At 42.1% G+C, this 20804-nt stretch overlaps 2 protein-coding genes across 2 annotated transcripts; both read right to left on the bottom strand.

The window, feature by feature from the left end:
- Window positions 1-1177: 1177 nt before the first annotated feature.
- LOC134033963 (hydroperoxide isomerase ALOXE3-like) lies at window positions 1178-5955 on the bottom strand. Its single transcript, XM_062478251.1, is given in 13 exon segments — window positions 1178-1548; window positions 1649-1819; window positions 1961-2061; window positions 2303-2424; window positions 2492-2523; window positions 2700-2786; window positions 3420-3623; window positions 4047-4190; window positions 4318-4490; window positions 4813-4820; window positions 5109-5190; window positions 5349-5544; window positions 5902-5955. Coding segments are annotated over 13 exon segments (1554 nt in total). The 3' UTR covers window positions 1178-1368.
- Window positions 5956-8785: 2830 nt separating this feature from the next.
- Window positions 8786-20662, bottom strand: LOC134034334 (polyunsaturated fatty acid lipoxygenase ALOX15B-like). The gene is made up of 15 exons (XM_062478837.1): window positions 20572-20662; window positions 17588-17785; window positions 16898-17102; window positions 16482-16563; window positions 15945-16067; window positions 15595-15698; window positions 15327-15499; window positions 15019-15162; window positions 13644-13847; window positions 13251-13337; window positions 12063-12232; window positions 10571-10692; window positions 10211-10311; window positions 9556-9726; window positions 8786-9240 (listed from the first exon to the last, which is right to left on the bottom strand). The coding sequence occupies exons 2-15, from the start codon at window positions 17732-17734 to the stop codon at window positions 9061-9063; spliced, it is 2013 nt and encodes a 670-aa protein (XP_062334821.1). The 5' UTR covers window positions 17735-17785; window positions 20572-20662; the 3' UTR covers window positions 8786-9060.
- Between the last annotated feature and the right edge of the window lie 142 nt (window positions 20663-20804).

Raw genomic sequence — 20804 nt, 5'->3', positions numbered from 1 at the left:
CCACTTCTACTTTATATAGGGGTTTGGGTTAAATATTAACGATTCAATTAGCTTAAAATAAATAAATTAAAACATTTGTAAGTAGATCATGCATTTTGTGCTTCCTTGAGAGGGAAAGAATGAAGGAAGACATTTCATTCCAGTAAGGTTAAAAAGCAGCTTCATGCACCAGGTATGCAGGAAAACAACATTCGTGTTCAGGGTACACTGTGGTGTCTTCAATAATTCCTCTTAGACAACAGGTTTCTAATTTGAATAATCCCATTAAAACTCCACAGTTCTTATGTTTTAAGACCACATCATGTGGTCTAGAATAGATGACCAATTCAATCGCTTATACGGTAATTTGTCGAATATTGTGGCTGGACTGACTGTAGTGAGTTAACAGTCTAAATGTGGCTTCACAGGTCTGTCAGAGGGGTTAGTTCAAGAGGCCATTTATAATGCAAATTTAACAAGACAATCCAACACAAAATCACACGACCCTGATACATTATTGTGCGTGGCACCACCTAATATCGTTTCCTCATGTGGCACCACCTCATATCGTTTCCTCATGAACTATAACGGCTATCCTTAGAGGATTGACAAAATATGAATGGCCACACTTCTGATATGTTGGTGTACTTGCAATAAGTCAGATCATATTTGTAAAACATTAAAGACTTGTGATTATTAATAACTCGTAAGGTATAAAAAATAAAATACCAGTTCCATTCGCATTAGGCAGCTGCACAGTGTCAAGATGTTTGCTAAGAAAAAAAACAAGAGGTCTTCGATGATTTTCTCTGCTAATGAATGACTTGCAGATCTTCAGGTAGAACGTCCTCCTTTTATAATACAAAGGAGCTTTCATCAGTTGAGCATGAACAGAAGGAACTCATACTATTACAAGGAAGCAGGAAGTACTCACAAGTGTGGTCTGGTGAGATTAAGTTACTCAATCATTCTTGAAAATCTTTGAGAGTTTCATTCTCTGATAGTTCAACATGTGGCAAACACCATCATTTGTGAAACATATTTTTATTGAGCTGCAAAAAAAGAATGATTTCACATACTGAGAAAGCTATTTAGTTAGTTTGTTTATTGTCATAGACCAATAATAATCAACAGACGAAAACTGCTCTGCTTTGGATCAAAATATCAGCATTCGGTTTACATTCATGTGTAAATCATATTCACTTTTGTAATGTATCGTCTCAATTAAAACTTTAATCCAATGTTACTGTATATGAAGTCAAACAGGAACCAACAGGAGCATATTCTGACACAACCAACATGCTATTACTGTAACATCCTAATCATATCTAAACCCAGAGCAGGTACCAGATGCTGATGCAGGATGAGGCCATGGCCCCTGTCTGCTGTCTAAAGGGACACACTGTTCTCCATCAGCTCAGGATCCATGTATGTGTAGGGAACCTTCAGATCGGGGTTCCTGGCCTTGACAGACTCACTGAAGGCCTTCAACTCTGCTTGGAATGTCTTTATCAGCCTGCAGGGGGCGTCCTCACTGAAGTGCTCATGTGGGTATTCACCAAGAGGGATCTAGCCAGGACGTGAAGAATATGTTATGGATAATCATCTGTCTCACAAGACCGGTGTCAGTTCACCCGACAGGGACTGGTTGAGTCTTTGTTGAACTTACAAAGTCAGTGGACTGCATGCTGAGTAGCCACATGGTGGTTATGCCATGCACCGTGGCCTTGACGTCTGGCAAGGTGTGCAGCATGGTGCTCTCAGAACTCTGCCCCTTAGTGGTGGGAGGAGGCAGTTGCAGGGAGACCGGGGTGTTGAGCGGCCAACCGCCATAGTCGAACTTCAAAGAAGGGAAACAGCTCATTTTTATTACCAGGTTGATGTTAAATACTACAGAGGAAGAACTGACTGGTAGTGACAGTTTGGAATTGCTTTCAATCTTGAGTTCAAACTTCACTTTAAGTTTGACATAGAATCCTACCTGTCCACTGTTGACAGCAGAGTGCTGGATGGAGCCTGTAAAGATCACCATGGTGACAAACTTGACGAGTTCCGCCACAGTCTAAAAAGATTCAGGGATTCCTGGAAATTGAATAAAAATGGACTCAATTTTATTGGATGTTATAGAGCCTAAAGGACATATTCAAAATAAATAAATAATAATTAAAGGGCAGAAAACTATCAGTGTCAACGACAGTGATTCCCTGCTATGAGTCGTGAGATCTGACATGGAGATTAGGAAAGATGGCAACATAACCCTTTGTGTTTAAGACAATACCAATACATCAATATACGTTAAATATGCTGCTCTGAACTGTGTTACCTGAGCTGGCCCTGGACATGAATCCATGGATGAAGATATCCTTGATCCAGTTCTGCAGCTCAGAGTCCTGCTGGACGTCAAAGTCTGGCTTGTAGTAGTGACCGATCACTCCCTGGACAAACCTATGAACAACCACAAGCACATTACAACTACTCAGGATATGCAGAGAACACACAGCAACATACACACCTGTGGATCACATCCCACAGCAATATATACATCTGTGGATCACATCCCACAGGTACATTCACACCTGTGGATCACATCTCACCGACGCCGCCAACTAGACAGAAAATTAGAATAGATTTAGTTTCATACAAACCTAACCTTTTTTCCACATAATTGGAATATGTCTAAGTTTGTTGCATTGTGTACAGTAAAGGTACAATGTTCTTGCCTGAGTGAAAACTCCTTTTTCTGATATCAGCAGAGATCTCGCCAGGGCATTGATTTGAAGGGTGTAGCGGGTATGGGGAATGAGGAGCTGAAACACGACAAATCATTTAATTAATATTAAAAACTGATGGAGATTAATGGTGTTCAGATTTTGCCTTTTGATATAGCAAACAATGCCTAAAAAAACAACCTTATATTGGTAGTAACTAGGGATGCACCGATACCAATATCATACCAGTATCGGTATCGGGCCGATACCAGGCTCATGTACATGTACTGGTAAAAATACCCCCGATACCAAGACCGATACCTCACGTAAAAAAAAAAAGAGAAATGAAATAACTAAAGATATATAGCTGGTTGGCGCTGGTTATGCTCGCTCCCAGGGCGTCTGTTAGAACACAACTCTTGGCTTTCTTTTGTAGATTTGTGCTAATTTGTGCGTTTGTGATAAGCACATACAAATAATACTTTTTTCATTCGAGTAATGACAAATAAGCTGTCCTACATTCATTAGTCTCACTGTGTTGTGCTTGGAAAACTGCCACATCACCCAATGTGTCTATACATTTTTCTAAACATATAGGTATGGGTATCGGTGAGTACGAGAAAAAAATATTGGTACTCTTACTAGGTCCTTAAATTTTTTTGCGATGCATCCCTATAACGTTTCATGTAACAATTATCACAACATGGAGGATATTTCCTCCAACCTGCTGACCTTGTAGAGGGGGTGCACCATGGGAAGGTTGCGCAGCAAGGCCACAGCGAACACCTCGCTGAGGAGGTGGGTACGCAGCAGGTGGGCGTTCAGCTCGTGGTCATTAAAGTATGCGCTCCTCACGAAGATCTTGGCCATCAGCCAGTCGTACTTTGAGTCGGTGGGGAAGAAGATGGGGTTTTTCTTTCCTGGCTTCTGCTTCAACTGTGGAGAGGAGAGACAAGAGGTCAGGCACAAACTGTGGAGAAGAGAGACAAGAGGTCAGGCACAAACTGTGGAGAAGAGAGACAAGAGGTCAGGCACAAACTGTGGAGAGGAGAGACAAGAGGTCAGGCACAAACTGTGGAGAAGAGAGACAAGAGGTCAGGAACAAACTGTGGAGAGGAGAGACAAGAGGTCAGGCACAAACTGTGGAGAAGAGAGACAAGAGGTCAGGAACAAACTGTGGAGAGGAGAGACAAGAGGTCAGGCACAAACTGTGGAGAGGAGAGACAAGAGGTCAGGCACAAAGAAACATAGTCTCTGTTTTTTCATAGGATGACATTTACTCACACAGACACGCCTACATGCTGGGACTATCACAATTGTTCAACTTGACGCCTTGGACTTCATGTATTATCAGATTACCTGGATGGCGATGGGTATCAGTTTGTCGTCTGGGGTCTTCTGGAGCAGAACGAGAAGAGCTGTAAGGTACTGCTGTTTCCCGTTGATCTTGTTAGCGGTCACTCCATCCAGCTGTTTGTAGTCCACCAGGTAGATGTTCCCCTTCTGTTGGAGAGAGGGGACAACTTGCTGAATGAACGGAATCTCAACCATATCTTTGGGGGACTTGGTTGGAGTTTCTCGTCGAAAGGATATTTTGTGCTACATAACCTTCCGGTAGGAAGTACAGTACCTTGATTTGGTCAGTTAGGCTACTCGCTCCATGCAGGGAGGCCCTGACCATGTCGTCGGTGACGGGGAAATTCTCCTGCAGCTGGTAGCACCGTCGGATGATCGTGGGGTTGACTCCGTTCAGGAACTGGTAGCCAAATAAAGTGTCCTCTTTTCAGTGTTCTTGGACGTAGTCTGATGGGTACAGAATATGAAATTGAAAGACTATTTGATAAAACTAAACAACATTTGATTATTGAAATGGCTGTGGAAAAACAGCTTGGGTTTGCAAGTTGTTAGAACCGATGCATAGCTACGGTTACCAACAACAGGAGAACATCTGAAAGTAAGTATTTAGTAACACTGAGGACCAGCAAGTTGTATAGTTAGTTACCGTGCCATGAACCAGCTTGTCTTGCTCACATGTTGTGAAAATTAAGCAGACATCTTTCATTTATGAAATTATAAATTATTGATTCGCTTGACTTCACCAGAACACATGTTCTTCAGACTGTACCCTGCTTCCTTGGAATAGTAAGAGTTACTTACAAGTGAACTTGCGTCACTTGACAAGAACGGGATCCCATCTGAAGAACAGCACAGAATTAAATGTTACAACATGCTATGACAGTCATGTTCAATTCATGTCTGTATGTATGCAGAGTGAATGACCCCTCATGGCCAACCTCTAAACTCTGTACCTTGACCCTGATGACCTCACCTGTAGTCCCTGACCCCTGACGACCTCACCTGTAGTCCCTAACCCTGATGACCTCACCTGTAGTCCCTGACCCCTGATCCTGATGACCTCACCTGTAGTCCTGGGCTCTTTCGTCAAGCTCGTTCTCCCTATAGGACTTCGCCCGAGGATGTATGTCATCAAACACTCTTTTAGCTGTACAAAGACAATAAAAATAAAATATTATTTTCCTTTATATTCTTATACATGTATTTATCCTTATACATATTCTTACTTCCAGCTCCTCTAGCCATGTTTATAATGTGTGTTTAGAGTGTGTGTGTGTTCAGAGTGTGTGTGTGTAACCCGCTGACCTTTGCCCTCTCTGAAGTAGTGGACCTTGTTGTCTGAGATCCACCTGTAGCAGGGGAAATGTGCCGTGTCATTCTCTGGGGTCACCACTGTGACTTTGGAACAGAACCAGTCATCAGAAACGACCAGAGCTTGCTTGTCCAGTTCCAGCACCACCAGGTCACCCAGGGAGGTGGGGCATTCAATAGTGAGTGTATACTGGGAAAGAAGAGAAAGTGAAAGTGCAGTTCAAATTAGTTTTTTTTTTGAAGAATGACAGAATGACAACTTGAAAATGAATGGGACAACTTTCAGACAAAGAATGACATCACATACTGGAAAAGCTAGTTAGTTAGTTTATTGTCATGTCAGATACACAGCAAATGTTTACTCCTCGACAGGTCTGCAAACGCCTTTGTAAACCGAGTTTTGTTAAAACGTTTGTTAACCGAGACCGTAGGTCATGGTAGACGCCATGTTGTCAGAGCAATCAGCTGCACTTGCACTGGTGACGTCACTACATCTCCAAGGCAACACATCAACAAAATCAATTCGTCTTCTGTCTGCTTCAGATACCTCCTTAAAACGGGAAACGATTGCGGGGCGTTTGCGGACCTGTGCAAAAACCATATTTTGTTGTTTTAGGCTTTTTTGGGGGCAATTTAGGCTACTTTGTTGCCGAGCAGATGCCACGTTGTTAAGGTCAATGGCTACATCTCCAAGGCAACCGCTTGTTGCTAGGTCCGTAAAAACGTTTATTTACCTCTGCGAACTTAAGACCTTTTTGGAACGTAAACAATAACAGATCAGTTTAGAACGTAAAGCCCTGAACTACATCCGGCTAGCGCGTTTCCTACATTAGTCGCTAGCTACTTTACCATCGAGTTAACACGACTAGCGCATATTACCATCAATTAACTGGCTGTGAATAGCAGCGATACATCGAATAGTGTCCCCTAACCGTCCCACTGGATCAGAACGTTATTTATTTTAGGCTATAATTTATTTTAGGCTGATCTGAAATTGATAGCCTACCTAAGGTACTGTAGAGCTAGAGCTAATCTATCCCGATGTCTACCACTATTAGTATTTCAAATAGTAGCTTGACAGAACCAGGTCACAATCTTAATTTTAAAATCCAGTTTAGTTGGATTCCATATCAGATGGGTGGAGTTTTATAATTATTTTGAACTACTGACTGCATTCACTTTGCTGAGCGAGAACTGCCCAACACAAGTAAAATAATCAAAGTGCGACTGAGCAGAACTTCTATCCAGGTCGGACCATCGCTTTACCTCTTTTGTTTGAAATCCCCAGACAGGACTGGCCCTCTGACGAGCGCTCTCTCCATTCGTCCCCACCAGCTTGATATAAACACGATTGAATATGCCAGACCACAACTTGTCACTCGCAAGCATAGTCACCAAGTAAGATATCATGGTCGTTCTGTAGAAAATAAAATAGTAGAAAAATATATATTTTTTAGAATGATCATTGATGCAGGTTAATCTTAGTTTAAATCAACAGTGTTTATTGGATAGAAAGGCCTGTGACAATGTTCTGAAATCAGTTAAGTTTTTAGATTTACATTCTGAATACTTTTTACTTTACCCCCTTTAAAATCTGACATATAATGTATAAATTGACTAAGCTGGTGCAAATTATATTATAAAAAAGACGACATTAACATTTGATAAGTTCTCTAAGAAATAATACAGCATCTCTTTGTTCTTAGTAACGTAATAAGTATTTTCTTAGAGCTCCCACCTAGATGTGAAGATCGGTCGGGTTGGCTTCTGTGAAACAGCTCTTTCATAATTGTCCCTTTTATATCTGTGCAAAAAAGTGGCACCTACAGATTCCATTAAACTGTAAACAAAGGTGTCATGACAGTTATAAATAGAACCAGGAAACAAACGGTACCATGAGCATATTACAGTTTTGTTCATCTAGATTCCCAAAGCCCTTACCTTCCACCAATAGCAACAGAATCTACAACAGAATATAACTGATCCCACTTCTACTTTAAATATGGGTTTGGGTTAAATATTTGCCAATAGATTTGCCTTAAAAAAACAATCACTTAAACAAATATTAATAAAATGTATTTTGCCATTGTGCTTCCTTGATAAGGAAAGAATGAGGATTAATGTTGAGGAAGTTGTGTGTTGGCTCAAGGTGGGTTTTAGTTCTCACCATGGAGTGTCGGTAAGAACACAGACAAGGCAGTCTGCATTTCTTTTACTACAACAACTTTGGGTTTGTATATGTTTTTTTGTCTGTGCGGTCTGAAACAAACTGAATATACAAACTATCAACGATACAAAGTAATCATATGCATATACACATATATGCACAGCCTGTAACAAGCCTAAATAGGCTACACCATTTAAGAAGATACAAGGCTATGCTAGCATTGGAAGTCTATGCTAATTACCTGTGCAATACACATATACATATATATATATAAGGCCGTTCTCCCAGAACTATGATCAAGACACATCACCACCCGTCACCAAGTGAGTACAATAATTACCACAAACATTAATAACTATGATCCGACATCAATGTACACACAACACTCACTGCTCATTGAATCGAACGAGTGTGGTGTTTTCAATTCATCTTAGACAACAGGGTTCTAATTTGAATAATCCCATTAAAACTCCATAGTTCTTATGTTTGAATCTGTCTGTATTACGAGCCAACCTTCATACATCTAGTGATCTAGATGACCAATTCAATCGCTTATTTAGTCTTGTATCTCAGTAATGATACGGTAATTTGGCTCATGTTGTGGCTGCACTGACCGTAGTGAGTTAACAGTCTAATTGTGGCTTTAGAGGTCTGTCAGACGGGTTAGTTCAAGAGGCCATTTATAATGCAAATTTAACAAGACAATCCAACACAAAATCACACTACACTGATACATTATTGGGCGTAGCACTACCTGATATCGTTTCCTCATGAACTATAACGGCTATCCTTTTTTACAGAATTTACAAAAAATTAATGGCCACACTTCTGATATGTTGGTGCACTTGCAATAAGTCAGATCATGTTTGTAAAAAATTTAAGACTTGATTATTAAGTGATTATTAATAACTCTTAAGGTATAACAAAATAAATAAATTCAAGTACAGTTCCATCTGCAATTAGGCAGCTGCACAATGTCAAGATGTTTGCTAAGAAAACATCCAATAATTTTCTCTGCTAATGAATGACTTGCAGATCTTCAGGTAGAACTGCCTTATTTGGTAATACAAATGAACTTATATCAGTTGCTGTGTTACTTATTCACCAGTGAGTATGAACAGAAGGAACTGAAACTACTACAAGGAAGCAGGAAGTACTCTTCTGGTGAGATTAAGTTACTCAAGCATTCTTGACAATATTTGAGAGTTTCGTACTCTGATAGTTCAACATGTGGCAAACACCATAGTTTGTGAAACATCTTTTTATTGAGCTGCAAACATTTTTTTTGCTCTTATTTGGATCAGAATATCAGCATACAGTTTTCATTCATGTATGAATCATATTCACTTTTGTAATGTATCGTCTCAAGGAAAACTTTTAATTCAATGTTACTGTGAATGAAGTCTGACAGGAACCAACAGGAGCATATTGTATTCTGACACAACCAACATGCTATTACTGTAACATCCTAATCATATCTAAACCCAGAGCAGGTACCAGATGCTGATGCAGAATGAGGCAATGGCCCCTGTCTTCTGACTAAATAGCCACACTGTTCTCCATCAGCTCAGGATCCATGTATGTGTAGGGAACATCCAGACCGGAGTTCCTGGCCTTGACAGACTCACTGAAGGCCTTCAACTCTGCTTGGAATTCCTTTATCAGCCTGCAGGGGGCGTCCTCACTGAAATGACCCTCTGGGTATTCACCAAGACGGACCTGGCCAGGACATCATAGGAATAATAGGTTCAGAACTTGGAGGAAATGAAAATAGTTTGTTTCAAACACATTCTGCAGGTTTTTAATTCATGAAAACACAAACCAAAGGATCAACATCCTAATAAAATTAATTGTGGGCTGTAGCTATTCCAGATATCCTACTAATTACATCATTCATTTAGCAGACACTTTTACCCTAAGCGATGTACAAATCAAGAATCGAAAGATCAAGAATCTACCAGTATTTCAGTGGTCAAGGAACGATCTGTATTTAACCGCCACATCACAAAGTAACCAGTCTTCTTCTGGACTTACAAAGTCAGTGGACTGCTTGCTGAGCAGCCACATGGTGGACATGCCCTGGACCGTGGTGTTGACGTCCGGCAGGGTTCTGAACAGGAGGGCTTCGTTGCACTGTCCTTTACCGCTGGGGGGCGGGAGTTGCAGAGTGATGGGCGTGTTCGGCATCCAACCACCATAGTCGAACTGGGACAAAGAAACATGTCAGGAATCAGTCACCGGTTTCCAGGAATTGATGGGTTATAGAGCATGGTACACCAGTCTATTGATTCATATCGCTCTTCCATTGGACCGTGGAACCAGGACGGAAGGTTTACAACACCAGTTTTGAGGTGTGTTGTGTTGCTGTGATGCCGCGCAGGGGTGGAGGTTTGTTTTCAAACCCCTTCTTTTAATAACAGAGGATGTGGCTGTTAAATATAATTTTCATACTAAAAACTGTGTGTCAAGGTGAGGGGGACACATATTTGCCATTTTCAAAAAGTGGGTGGGGCCTGTCTACCTACCTGTTTACCTCTCTGTCACCCTCTGTCTATCTGTCTACCTGTCTGTACCTGTCTGTTTACCTGCCTGTCTACCTGTCTATTTACCTGCCTGTCTACCTGTCTGTTTACCTGCCTGTTTACCTGTCTGTCTACCTCTCTGTCACCCTGTTTGTCTATCTGTCTACCTGTCCACTGTTGACAGCAGAGTGCTGTGCTGAGCCGGTGAAGATCGCCACAGTGACGATCTTGACGAGTTCCTTCACAGTGTCCAAAGACTGGGGAACTCCTGCACATGGACACATAACAAGACAAAACACAGTATATCATTAATATTTATCCTTACGGCTCAATCCTTTCACTGATTAATCTGAAAATGAGACTAAGACATTCATGTGTGAAACGAAAGATTTTTGCTAAAATCAAAAGATAAAGGTAGTGTACGCTGGTCTTTTATTTAGATTTGTTTCTGGATGTGTATTTTAAAGTGAAATTAATAGTTAAATTCATTAAATTAATGATGAACAAGATACCCTGAACTGTGTTACCTGAGCTGGCCCTGGACAGGAATCCATGGATGAAGATATCCTTGATCCAGTTCTGCAGCTCAGAGTCCTGCTGGACGTCAAAGTCTGACTTGTAGTAGTGACCGATCACTCCCTGGACAAGCCTATGAACAACCACAAGCACATGAGTAACTAGTACTAACTGGTCAGGACACAACCACAAGCACATGAGTAACTAGTACTAACTGGTCAGGACACAACCACAAGCACATGAGTAACTAGTACTAACTGGTCAGGACACAACCACAAGCACATGAGTAACTAGTACTAACTGGTCAGGACACAACCACAAGCACATGAGTAACTAGTACTAACTGGTCAGGACACAACCACAAGCACATGAGTAACTAGTACTAACTGGTCAGGACACAACCACAAGCACATGAGTAACTAGTACTAACTGGTCAGGACACAACCACAAGCACATGAGTAACTAGTACTAACTGGTCAGGACACAACCACAAGCACATGAGTAACTCCTCAGGGTATATCCAGGGAACCAGGGGAATAGGTTTGTTTTCACATGTGGGTGGGACAGCTTTTTTTAATAACTGAGGATGTGGCCGTTCAATATGATTCTTATTAAAAAGTGGAGGGAACAGATTGTACGTTTTACATTTATTCATTTAGCAGACGCTTTTATCCAAAGCGACTTCCAAGAGAGAGCTTTACAAAGTGCATAGGTCACTGATCATAACAACAAGATAGCCACAAAAACATTGCGAGTAGCCAAAACATGAAGCACACATTGTGAACAACCAAAGTAAGTGCCAAAGGGAAGAACCATAAGAGCATGTAGTTAAACAAGTTACAATTAAACAACATGAACTGCTATAAGTGCAAATGTACCTGTGGAAAAAACAAGCAACAATAATAAAAACAATATATCACAGCGAGTACAAAAAATTTAAATCAGTTACCACTAACCACAAGAGCAACAAGTCTCTAAGCAAGAGTCATTGTGATCCTTGAGGAAACTAACATCGGGTCAAGCGAACCATTCCTAAGTACTGTTGTACTCCCGGAACAAGTGCGTCTTGAGCCTTTAGAAAGAGGTTAGACGTTTTCAGAAAGAGGTTAGATGTTCCATCTACAGAGAACACACAGCAACATACCGTACACACCTGTGGATCACATCCCACAGAAACACACACCTGTGGATCACATCCCACAGCAACATACACACCTGTGGATCACATCCCACAGCAACATACACACCTGTGGATCATATCCCACAGCAACATACACACCTGTGGATCACATCCCACAACAACATACACACCTGTGGATCACATCCCACAGCAACATACACACCTGTGGATCATATCCCACAGCAACATACACACCTGTGGATCACATCCCACAGCAACATACACACCTGTGGATCACATCCCACAGCATCATACACACCTGTGGATCACATCCCACAGCAACATATACACCTGTGGATCACATCCCACAGCATCATACACACCTGTGGATCATATCCCACAGTCTGAGCCCGTCGTCTCTGTAGTAGAAGTTGGGGATGGATTCCAGACCTCGTGCAGCGATGTCCTCCGGCAGACAGAGGGAGCTGTAGGTCAGAGAGGACACCGCTCTCCGCAGGATAGTAAACATTCCCTCTCCACCCGACGCCGCAAACTACACATTCATAGGAACTAGGAAGTTATTCAGACTAGCAAACAAACTTGGGCAACCCTGAACATAAATGTTATATTAACTACCATGTATCTACATATGTATATACAGTACATATAATACCTAACGTAACAACCTTAGTTATACCACAAGGGGTAACATCCACTTATCCCTTACACCTATCCCCCATATTGTTATATACCACTAACACTTGACACTATGTCATTGCATTGCAGTACTCTTTACTTTAGTGACAACTTTTTACTAAGAAGCTACCATGCAGAAAGCCAACAAGAACAAAAAGTTACGAAAAAAAGCTTTGAAAGGTTGAAAAAATAATTTCGAAAAAGGTTTCTAAGAAACGTTAAACATATACGTTTTTGTGTCGTGTTGTGTGTAAATGAACAGTTTCAAAAGGAAAAAGTTGCGAAGGACTTGAAGGTTGGAAAGACAAAAAAAAGAAAGAAAGAAGAATAAAAAGGTTTTGGAAAAAACGTTTAGAGAAAAGTTTGGAAAAAAAACATTTGAACTAAAAGTTTAGAAAGGTTTTTTTTTCTTCAAAGGTTGAATTTTTTTCATGTTTAACGTGTCTTTTTGTATTAATCTATTAAAATATGTGAGGTCCAACAGGTCGTAGTAGTGGCTACTTTTTACTTAAGTATATGTCTGAGCCCATACTTCTTGAACTTGAGTCTTTTTAAACATGAGTATCTGTAGCTACTTGTACTTGAGTGAAGGATGTGTGTACTTTTGCAATTTCTGTTCCCATGTACTTACAATGTTTTACTGTAAATCTTGCTAGGAAGTTATATGGTAGTTTATGTAATCTGTAATCTTTACTGTAAAGTGTTACTGAAGATTGAAATATTGTAGATTAAGACTACCAGTTAATTACTAACAAAATACTGTAAATAAAAAAAGGTTTAACGAATAAACAAATATAGTTAGCCTGTAACTGGAAACCATATGTTATTAATTTTGATTTCATTAAATTTAATATTTATTCATTTAAACCACTTACTTGAGTGAAAACTCCATCCTTTGATATCAGCAGCAGTCTGGCCAAGAAATTGATTTGAAGGGTGTAGCGGGTATGGGGAATGAGGAGCTGGAAAAAAATGTTGTGTCCTGACCATTTGAATTGGATCATGAAAATAACCTTAAACATAATATGTTACTTCAGTCAATAGTTGTCAGATTAGGGTGTGAGTAATTAATTTCAACAATAGCAATAAAAAATAAAAACGGTTTATTTCAATAAATAAATAAAAAACATATACTTTAGTGTTACATTTAATTTGACATCGACCAGTGTTTGCAAAGCAGCCTTGTCTACGTTTGTCCTTGACAGCTGCAACGGTGTAAAGGAAATCAGTTTTGATAACATGGAGGCCATTTCCTCCAACCTGCTGACCTTGTAGAGGGGGTGCACCATGGGAAGGTTGCGCAGCAAGGCCACAGCGAACACCTCGCTGAGGAGGTGGGTACGCAGCAGGTGGGCGTTCAGCTGGTGTTCGCTGAAGTCGGCGCTCCTCACGAAGATCTTGGCCATCAGCCAGTCGTACTCTGAGTCGGTGGGGAAGAAGATGGGGTTGTCCTCTCCTGGCTTCTGCTTCAACTGTGGAGAGGAGAGACAAGAGGTCAGGCACAAACTGTGGAGAAGAGAGACAAGAGGTCAGGCACAAACTGTGGAGAAGAGAGACAAGAGGTCAGACACAAACTGTGGAGAGGAGAGACAAGAGGTCAGGCACAAACTGTGGAGAAGAGAGACAAGAGGTCAGGCACAAACTGTGGAGAGGAGAGACAAGAGGTCAGGCAGAAACTGTGGAGAGGAGAGACAAGAGGTCAGGCACAAACTGTGGAGAGGAGAGACAAGAGGTCAGGCACAAACTGTGGAGAGGAGAGACAAGAGGTCAGGCACAAACTGTGGAGAGGAGAGAAAGAGGTCAGGCACAAACTGTGGAGAAGAGAGACAAGAGGTCAGACACAAACTGTGGAGAGGAGAGATCAGAGGTCAGGCACAAACTGTGGAGAGGAGAGACAAGAGGTCAGGCAGAAACTGTGGAGAAGAGAGACAAGAGGTCAGACACAAACTGTGGAGAGGAGAGACAAGAGGTCAGGCACAAACTGTGGAGAGGAGAGACAAGAGGTCAGGCAGAAACTGTGGAGAGGAGAGACAAGAGGTCAGGCACAAACTGTGGAGAAGAGAGACAAGAGGTCAGGCACAAACTGTGGAGAAGAGAGACAAGAGGTCAGGCACAAACTGTGGAGAGGAGAGACAAGAGGTCAGGCAGAAACTGTGGAGAGGAGAGACAAGAGGTCAGGCACAAACTGTGGAGAAGAGAGACAAGAGGTCAGGCACAAACTGTGGAGAGGAGAGACAAGAGGTCAGGCACAAACTGTGGAGAAGAGAGACAAGAGGTCAGGCACAAACTGTGGAGAAGAGAGACAAGAGGTCAGGCAGAAACTGTGGAGAAGAGAGACAAGAGGTCAGGCACAAACTGTGGAGAAGAGAGACAAGAGGTCAGGCACAAACTGTGGAGAGGAGAGACAAGTTTCCGTTTACTGTTGTTGAAACTGGGGCTGTTACTTGATTTTTATTTCTGCTGAAATATCCTGGCCATATTACTTAAGTTCTTCTTTCTGTTAGACCTAAAACTACTGATCTGTCTAAGATGTGTGATATATCCCCCAAAAGCAGTTACATAAACCTATAACAACAAACATCCGTATCCTATCAAGGATGATTTCTGATGTGGAAGGAGAGTAATCTCCGAGGACCATGGTACCTGGATGGCGACGGGTATCAGTTTGTCATTCGGGGTCTTCTGGAGCAGAACGAGAGGAGCTGTAAGGTACTGCTGTTTCCCGTTGATCTTGTTAGCGGTCACTCCATCCAGCTGTTTGTAGTCCACCAGGTAGATGTTCCCCTTCTGTTGTTGACAGCAGAAAGCAGGAGAGGGCTTGAGATCAAAACAGACTTGGACTAAGTTTACTATCAAAAATCTAAGGTGCGCTCATGTTTTTTTACTTTGACCTTATGATGGACGTATTACCAAATGACCCCAAATGAGTTCTTCAGAAGACCAAAACAAACCTTGATTTCGTCAGTTAGGCTACTCGCTCCGTGCAGGAAGGCCCTAACCATGTCGTCGGTGACAGGGAAATTTGCCGGCAGCTGGTAGCACCGTCGGATGATCGTGGGGTTGACTCCGTTCAGGAACTGGTAGCCAAAAAACTCGTCCTCCCTCCAGTGTTCCTGGACATAGTCTGGAGAAGTCCTAGGTATGACAGTGTCTATACAAGGCTGTAAACAGTACAATATCGCTTAGAATCTTTCACTGATTTTGAGGCCTCATTCTCACCTGAGATAGGCGTCCTGTTGCAGGTAAAGACTTGGCCAATGTCATCAATGTTCTTCCACAGCTTCTTGGAATTTGCATAACCCTTGAGGCTCAGCTCTGTCAGTCTGCAAAGCAACACAACGTCAAGAAGGTTCTTCATTTCCATAACAACTTAATTGGCTTTTATTGACTTGAAAAAATATGTGAACAGTACAAATGCTGCATTTTGCTCAACTAGTTTAAGTAATTATATCAGCTGTTGCGGATGTAGAAGAATAACTATGCACACATGCACGTCATCACACACATGTCCACACACGGCCACACACACACGGCCACACACACACACGGCCACACACACAGGAACTCACGCTGAAGATGCTGTGAAGAGGAACTGGGTGGTCTTGGTGAAGGAGAAGCGGACCTCGCAGGGCAGATCTAGAGGGCTCTCTGCTTTGATGGCATGAGGAAGGCCCTCTCCAGGTACATCCCAGCTGAGGAACACAGGAGAACAGAGCAGGAGAGAAGACAATAAGTCAGTAAGCAGTTTGCAATCTGTGTCGATTACCTCTGGCACCTGTGCAACCTGACCTCACCTGTAGTCCCTGACCCCTGACCTCACCTGTAGTCCCTGACCTCTGACCTCACCTGTAGTCCCTGACCCCTGACCTCACCTGTAGTCCCTAACCTCTGACCTCACCTGTAGTCCCTGACCCCTGACCTCACCTGTAGTCCCTGACCTCTGACCTCACCTGTAGTCCCTGACCCCTGACCTCACCTGTAGTCCCTGACCTCTGACCTCACCTGTAGTCCCTGACCCCTGACCTCACCTGTAGTCCCTAACCTCTGACCTCACCTGTAGTCCCTGACCCCTGACCTCACCTGTAGTCCCTGACCTCTGACCTCACCTGTAATCCTGGGCTCTGGACTTCAGCTCCATCTCCCTGCAGTATATGGCCAGGGGATGCTTTTCATCAAACACTCGATAAGCTGGAAACAAACCAAGAAAAGAAAGAATTGTGTGAACATTTTTTATCTTTCTCCAACCAGCTGGAATTCTTCATGCAGAGTGTGTTTGTGTGTGTGTGGACATTTTCTTGGTCCCCAAAATGGCAAGTGGTATTTATAGGAGGTTTAGGAAGTTTAGGGTTAGAATTTGAATTACATTAAGGTTGGGATTAGGAGTTTAAGGATAGTTCGGGGTTAGGGCTGATAGACTGGGTTAGGGTTCAGGATAGATTTTTGAGATAAGGTTTAGGTTAAGATGAGGGTTAGGGAAAACAGGATGAGTGTGTGTGAGTGTGTGTGTGTGTGGCCCACTGACCTGTCCCCTCTCTGAACAGGTGCTTCTCCAGGTCGGAGATCCACCTGTACACGGGGAAATGTGCCGTCTCACCCTCCGGTGTCTCCACGGTGACCTTGGAGCAGAACCAGGCGTCCTGGGGCATGAGAGGGAGGGTCTTCTTGTCCAGCTCGACCAGCAGCAGTCTCCCCAGGGGGGCGGAGCACCACACGGTGAAGAGGTCCGCCTGGAGGAGAGAAGACGACACTTCACTAGTCACCAGGCTGAAACACGTTACAGCAGCAGAAAGAAAGAGATAATAAAGTGACGCATTAAAATAAGGGGAAAGAAATACAAAAGGACAATTAATAACAGGGAGTTATTAAAAATGAAAAAATAGACGTTGTGTCCTTGGGCAAGGCACTTCACCCTACTTGCCTCGGGGAGAATGTCCCTGTACTTACTGTAAGTCGCTCTGGATAAGAGCGTCTGCTAAATGACAATGTAAATTTAATAAATATATAGGCTAGGCTAATAATATGATTATATGAATATGAACACAATGATTATGTTCATAGAGACAGAGTGAGAACGGGAGAAAAAGAGAGAAGATGGATAAGAATAATCTTCCACATCTCTCATATTTCGTAATACTTAAGAGGGTAAAGGACAAGCTGTTTCGCGGGTATTGACACACTGTTTGAACAAGCTTTTATGACCGTGTTGACTCACCGCACCCTGGTAGAAACCGCCTTTGAGGTTAGCCAGCCAGCGGTGGTCGCTCTCCCCCTCCGCGCCCACCAGCTTAATGTACAGCTTGTTCATCGTGCCAGCCTGGGCCATGCTGCCCGTGAACACGGTCACCTTGTACTGAGCCATCTGGAGTGCAGTGCCTGTGATGCGGCTGGTGATGACAGTTCTTCTTCTCTTCTTCTAGGAGGCGATACTAGCAAAACAGAGGAACAATAACAGGCACTTTTATTGATGCAGCTGGTGATGACACTTCTTCTCAGTGGCTTTGGTACCTATATTTTTCATTTGTCTGCTGTTTCCTATGTTATCAATTGCTTATGTTATGTTGATTTGTATTATGATGATACGTAATGTATTGGTTCTCTGTTAAATTGCCTTACCACTGTGAAAGAACATTCTAGAATGTTCTTTGAGTGCTTGGGCTTGGCAGTTATTGCTTAAGTTTCCGTTTACTGTTGTTGAAACCAGGGTTGTTACTTGATTTTTATTTCTAGATAAAAGACCCAAAACTACTGATCTGTCTAAGATGTGTGATAAGATGTAAATTCTGGAGAAGGCAGGCCGGAAGGAGTCACGACAAAGGAAAGGAGTTGACTTGGGTTTATTAGTCGAGCAGCCCGGATCAAACAATCAGTTCAAGACGAGCTGATGGCATGAGTGAGAACTCTGTCTCTCCGTCGTGCTTAAATACATGGGTTGGACAATACATATATAGAATGCACAGAATTGCTTCCTTAACGGGTCTTCAGTGGTCAATGTATTGACACCCTAGAACGTTCAGCAGGTGAAGTGGTCGTTAATCACATAAGCCTTATTTGTACATGATTTTCCTCACTGTCTCCCCACTGTCTGGCCTGCATGCTATATTCTGCTCAGAGGGGGCCTCGCTGCATGACCTCTTGACCTTACAGAGACACACGCTGTACATGTACCCAGAAACTCTGCCTTACAATGTGTTTACATAAATATTTGTATTTTTTCCTTTGTGCTTTGCAATATTGTAAAATAGTCTTGTATTTTCTCTATCGCATTCGCATAAATAAGACACGACATTGACCGAGGCGGCTAAATTCGTACAAACATTGTTCCTATCCTATGCCCGTTTGTGGATCGCTATATCCATGCCTCAAGAAAATGACCAAGGAGGCTAAAGTGATAGAAATAGAGTCCATGTCCGTGATGGAGCTGGTGATTATAATGTCGTAGCACATTTGAAATGTGCAGGCAGTTTTGACCTCTGTAAACACATTTATGTATGTAACAAACTTCATGGATCTATACTGAAAGTATCCACTTTATATTGTCGTTCTGTTAGCTAGCCCTTTCGAAAGCAGTTGAATATGGGTTGTAAAAGCAAATTCGGCTCTAAATAACGAAATAGAAATGACCCATTTTCCTTGCTTGGTGTCATTTCATTGCAAATACATTTGTTAATCGCATTACATTAGCCTACATTAAGTCATTTAGCTGACGCTCTTATCCAGTGATTTACAGTAAGTAGGGTGAACTGCCTTGCCCAAAGACACATCATTTTGCACAGCGGGGAATTGAACCGTCAACCTTCTGATTAATAGCCCAATTCCCTAACCGCTCAGCCATCTGACCCCCTGCATTAGTTCAATCGATTAACAAAAGGTATTCGCAATGAAATGAAACAAAGAAAATAGGTAAATTCTGCCCCATCACTGCATCATCACTGCATCATCACTGTGCCCCATCTATAATTCCAGCAATCTGTGTGTGTGCTACCAATTTTATCACGTGCACTATGCACTATCTGTAGTTCAAGGAATCTATATTTGTGTGTTTCACTGACATCTTAATCACCAATTGCATCACAGGCACTGTGCACTAGTTAGAGGGATGTAACAGACGTGGTCGCGCCCCCGCGAGCTGGGGCACAGGCCCCTATTCATATCCCTTTTTTTAACTTTCAAGCTTGCTGCACACAATGCACTACTAGGCTATAGAAACTCCCCTTGCTTAACCCACTATACAACAGTTCAGGGACAAGTTTGATATCAGCTTTGGCAGGGACATCATTAGTGCGAGCGCGCACATTTCTTTCTCAATCATTTGAGCGCGAATACTGTTTTTTTGAGCTTCGTGTAATATTGCTTTTATGTTTTAGTCAAAATAATCTGATCGGTAGGCCTATCATTTAGAAACTTCCTGTAGTTTTGTAATGTTTTCTTAGCCTACCTCAATTCTGACTTGTGTGCCGAGTCCGACACCTGGACTTCTGTGAGCGTGCTGCAGTGGCTATTTGGCAAGCTCAGAAGAGCGCGCTGACATGGAATTCTGCATGCATCGGTTTGTGTTTTCGGTTAAACTGCTTTGATTTTACAAGCGTTGATTGGGATAATTTTTTTCTGGGAATATCAATCTAAATTAATGCACTCACTAATAAAGTAAATTGTTAAAACTCAAACTTTAGATTTGACTGGGGCACAGCAGATTTATACTGGGGCACGTGCCCCAGTATAAATCTATCACAATTCTATCACAACAAATGTGATAACTATCACATTTGTTGTTGAAGCACTACACCCAGTGTGCGAATTACGAAAGACTTGCCCCTCCCCCAAAAGAGGTAAAAACAACAGGTCGGGGGGTCAATACATTTCGTTCTTACCTGTAATTGTAAATATTACTTTACGCCCTGGAGAAGAAATTGACCCCCCCCCCCCCCCCCCCCCCCGATTGCCATTGTGTAATTCGCACTCTGACTACACCGGAATGTAAAATTGAAATGTGTTTTTCCACAATGCCTTACAATAAAGGAACGTCAATAAAGGGCGTCACAGACGATACAACCAAAACTTGTTGCAGAAATAATAAAGAGCACATAAAAACAAACACGTTTTATATGAGTAATATTACAAAATGCAGAATAAAATAAGATACTGCCAAACTATAATTATAACTTCTAGACACGAACGTGCTATTCTTATAGCCCTTACCTGGGTGTTTTAGTTTCCTAGAGTGTTTTTCTGGAACTTTATAGTGTCCAAAGGTTAGTGTGCACTGTGCAGGAGTGGTTCTGACCTGATAGCATGTAGTCAAGTGATGAAGTGTGTTGCTTAGTCCAACTATAAATATGGGCGTTGGATTTTAAAAGAACGGCCCTAATGATGACATACTACACTGGTGTTGAAAGGAATTTCAACACCAAAAGGGAAAGGGAAAAAAGAAA

This window comes from Osmerus eperlanus, chromosome 14, assembly GCF_963692335.1.
Source record: "Osmerus eperlanus chromosome 14, fOsmEpe2.1, whole genome shotgun sequence".
NCBI classification, from domain to species: domain Eukaryota; kingdom Metazoa; phylum Chordata; class Actinopteri; order Osmeriformes; family Osmeridae; genus Osmerus; species Osmerus eperlanus.
This window is presented reverse-complemented; position numbering and strand designations above follow the sequence as displayed.

What these genes read in the sequence shown, in the direction of transcription:
- LOC134034334 (XM_062478837.1), bottom strand. Translation starts at nt 17,734, where the DNA reads ATGGCTCAGTACAAGGTGACCGTGTTCACGGGCAGCATGGCCCAGGCT. An exon ending in TGATACCCGTCGCCATCCAG is followed by an intron (nt 13,848 to 15,018) that starts GTACCATGGTCC and finishes TCCTCTCCACAG; the next exon opens with TTGAAGCAGAAGCCAGGAGA. An exon ending in TGGTGCACCCCCTCTACAAG is followed by an intron (nt 13,338 to 13,643) that starts GTCAGCAGGTTG and finishes ATTTTTTTCCAG; the next exon opens with CTCCTCATTCCCCATACCCG.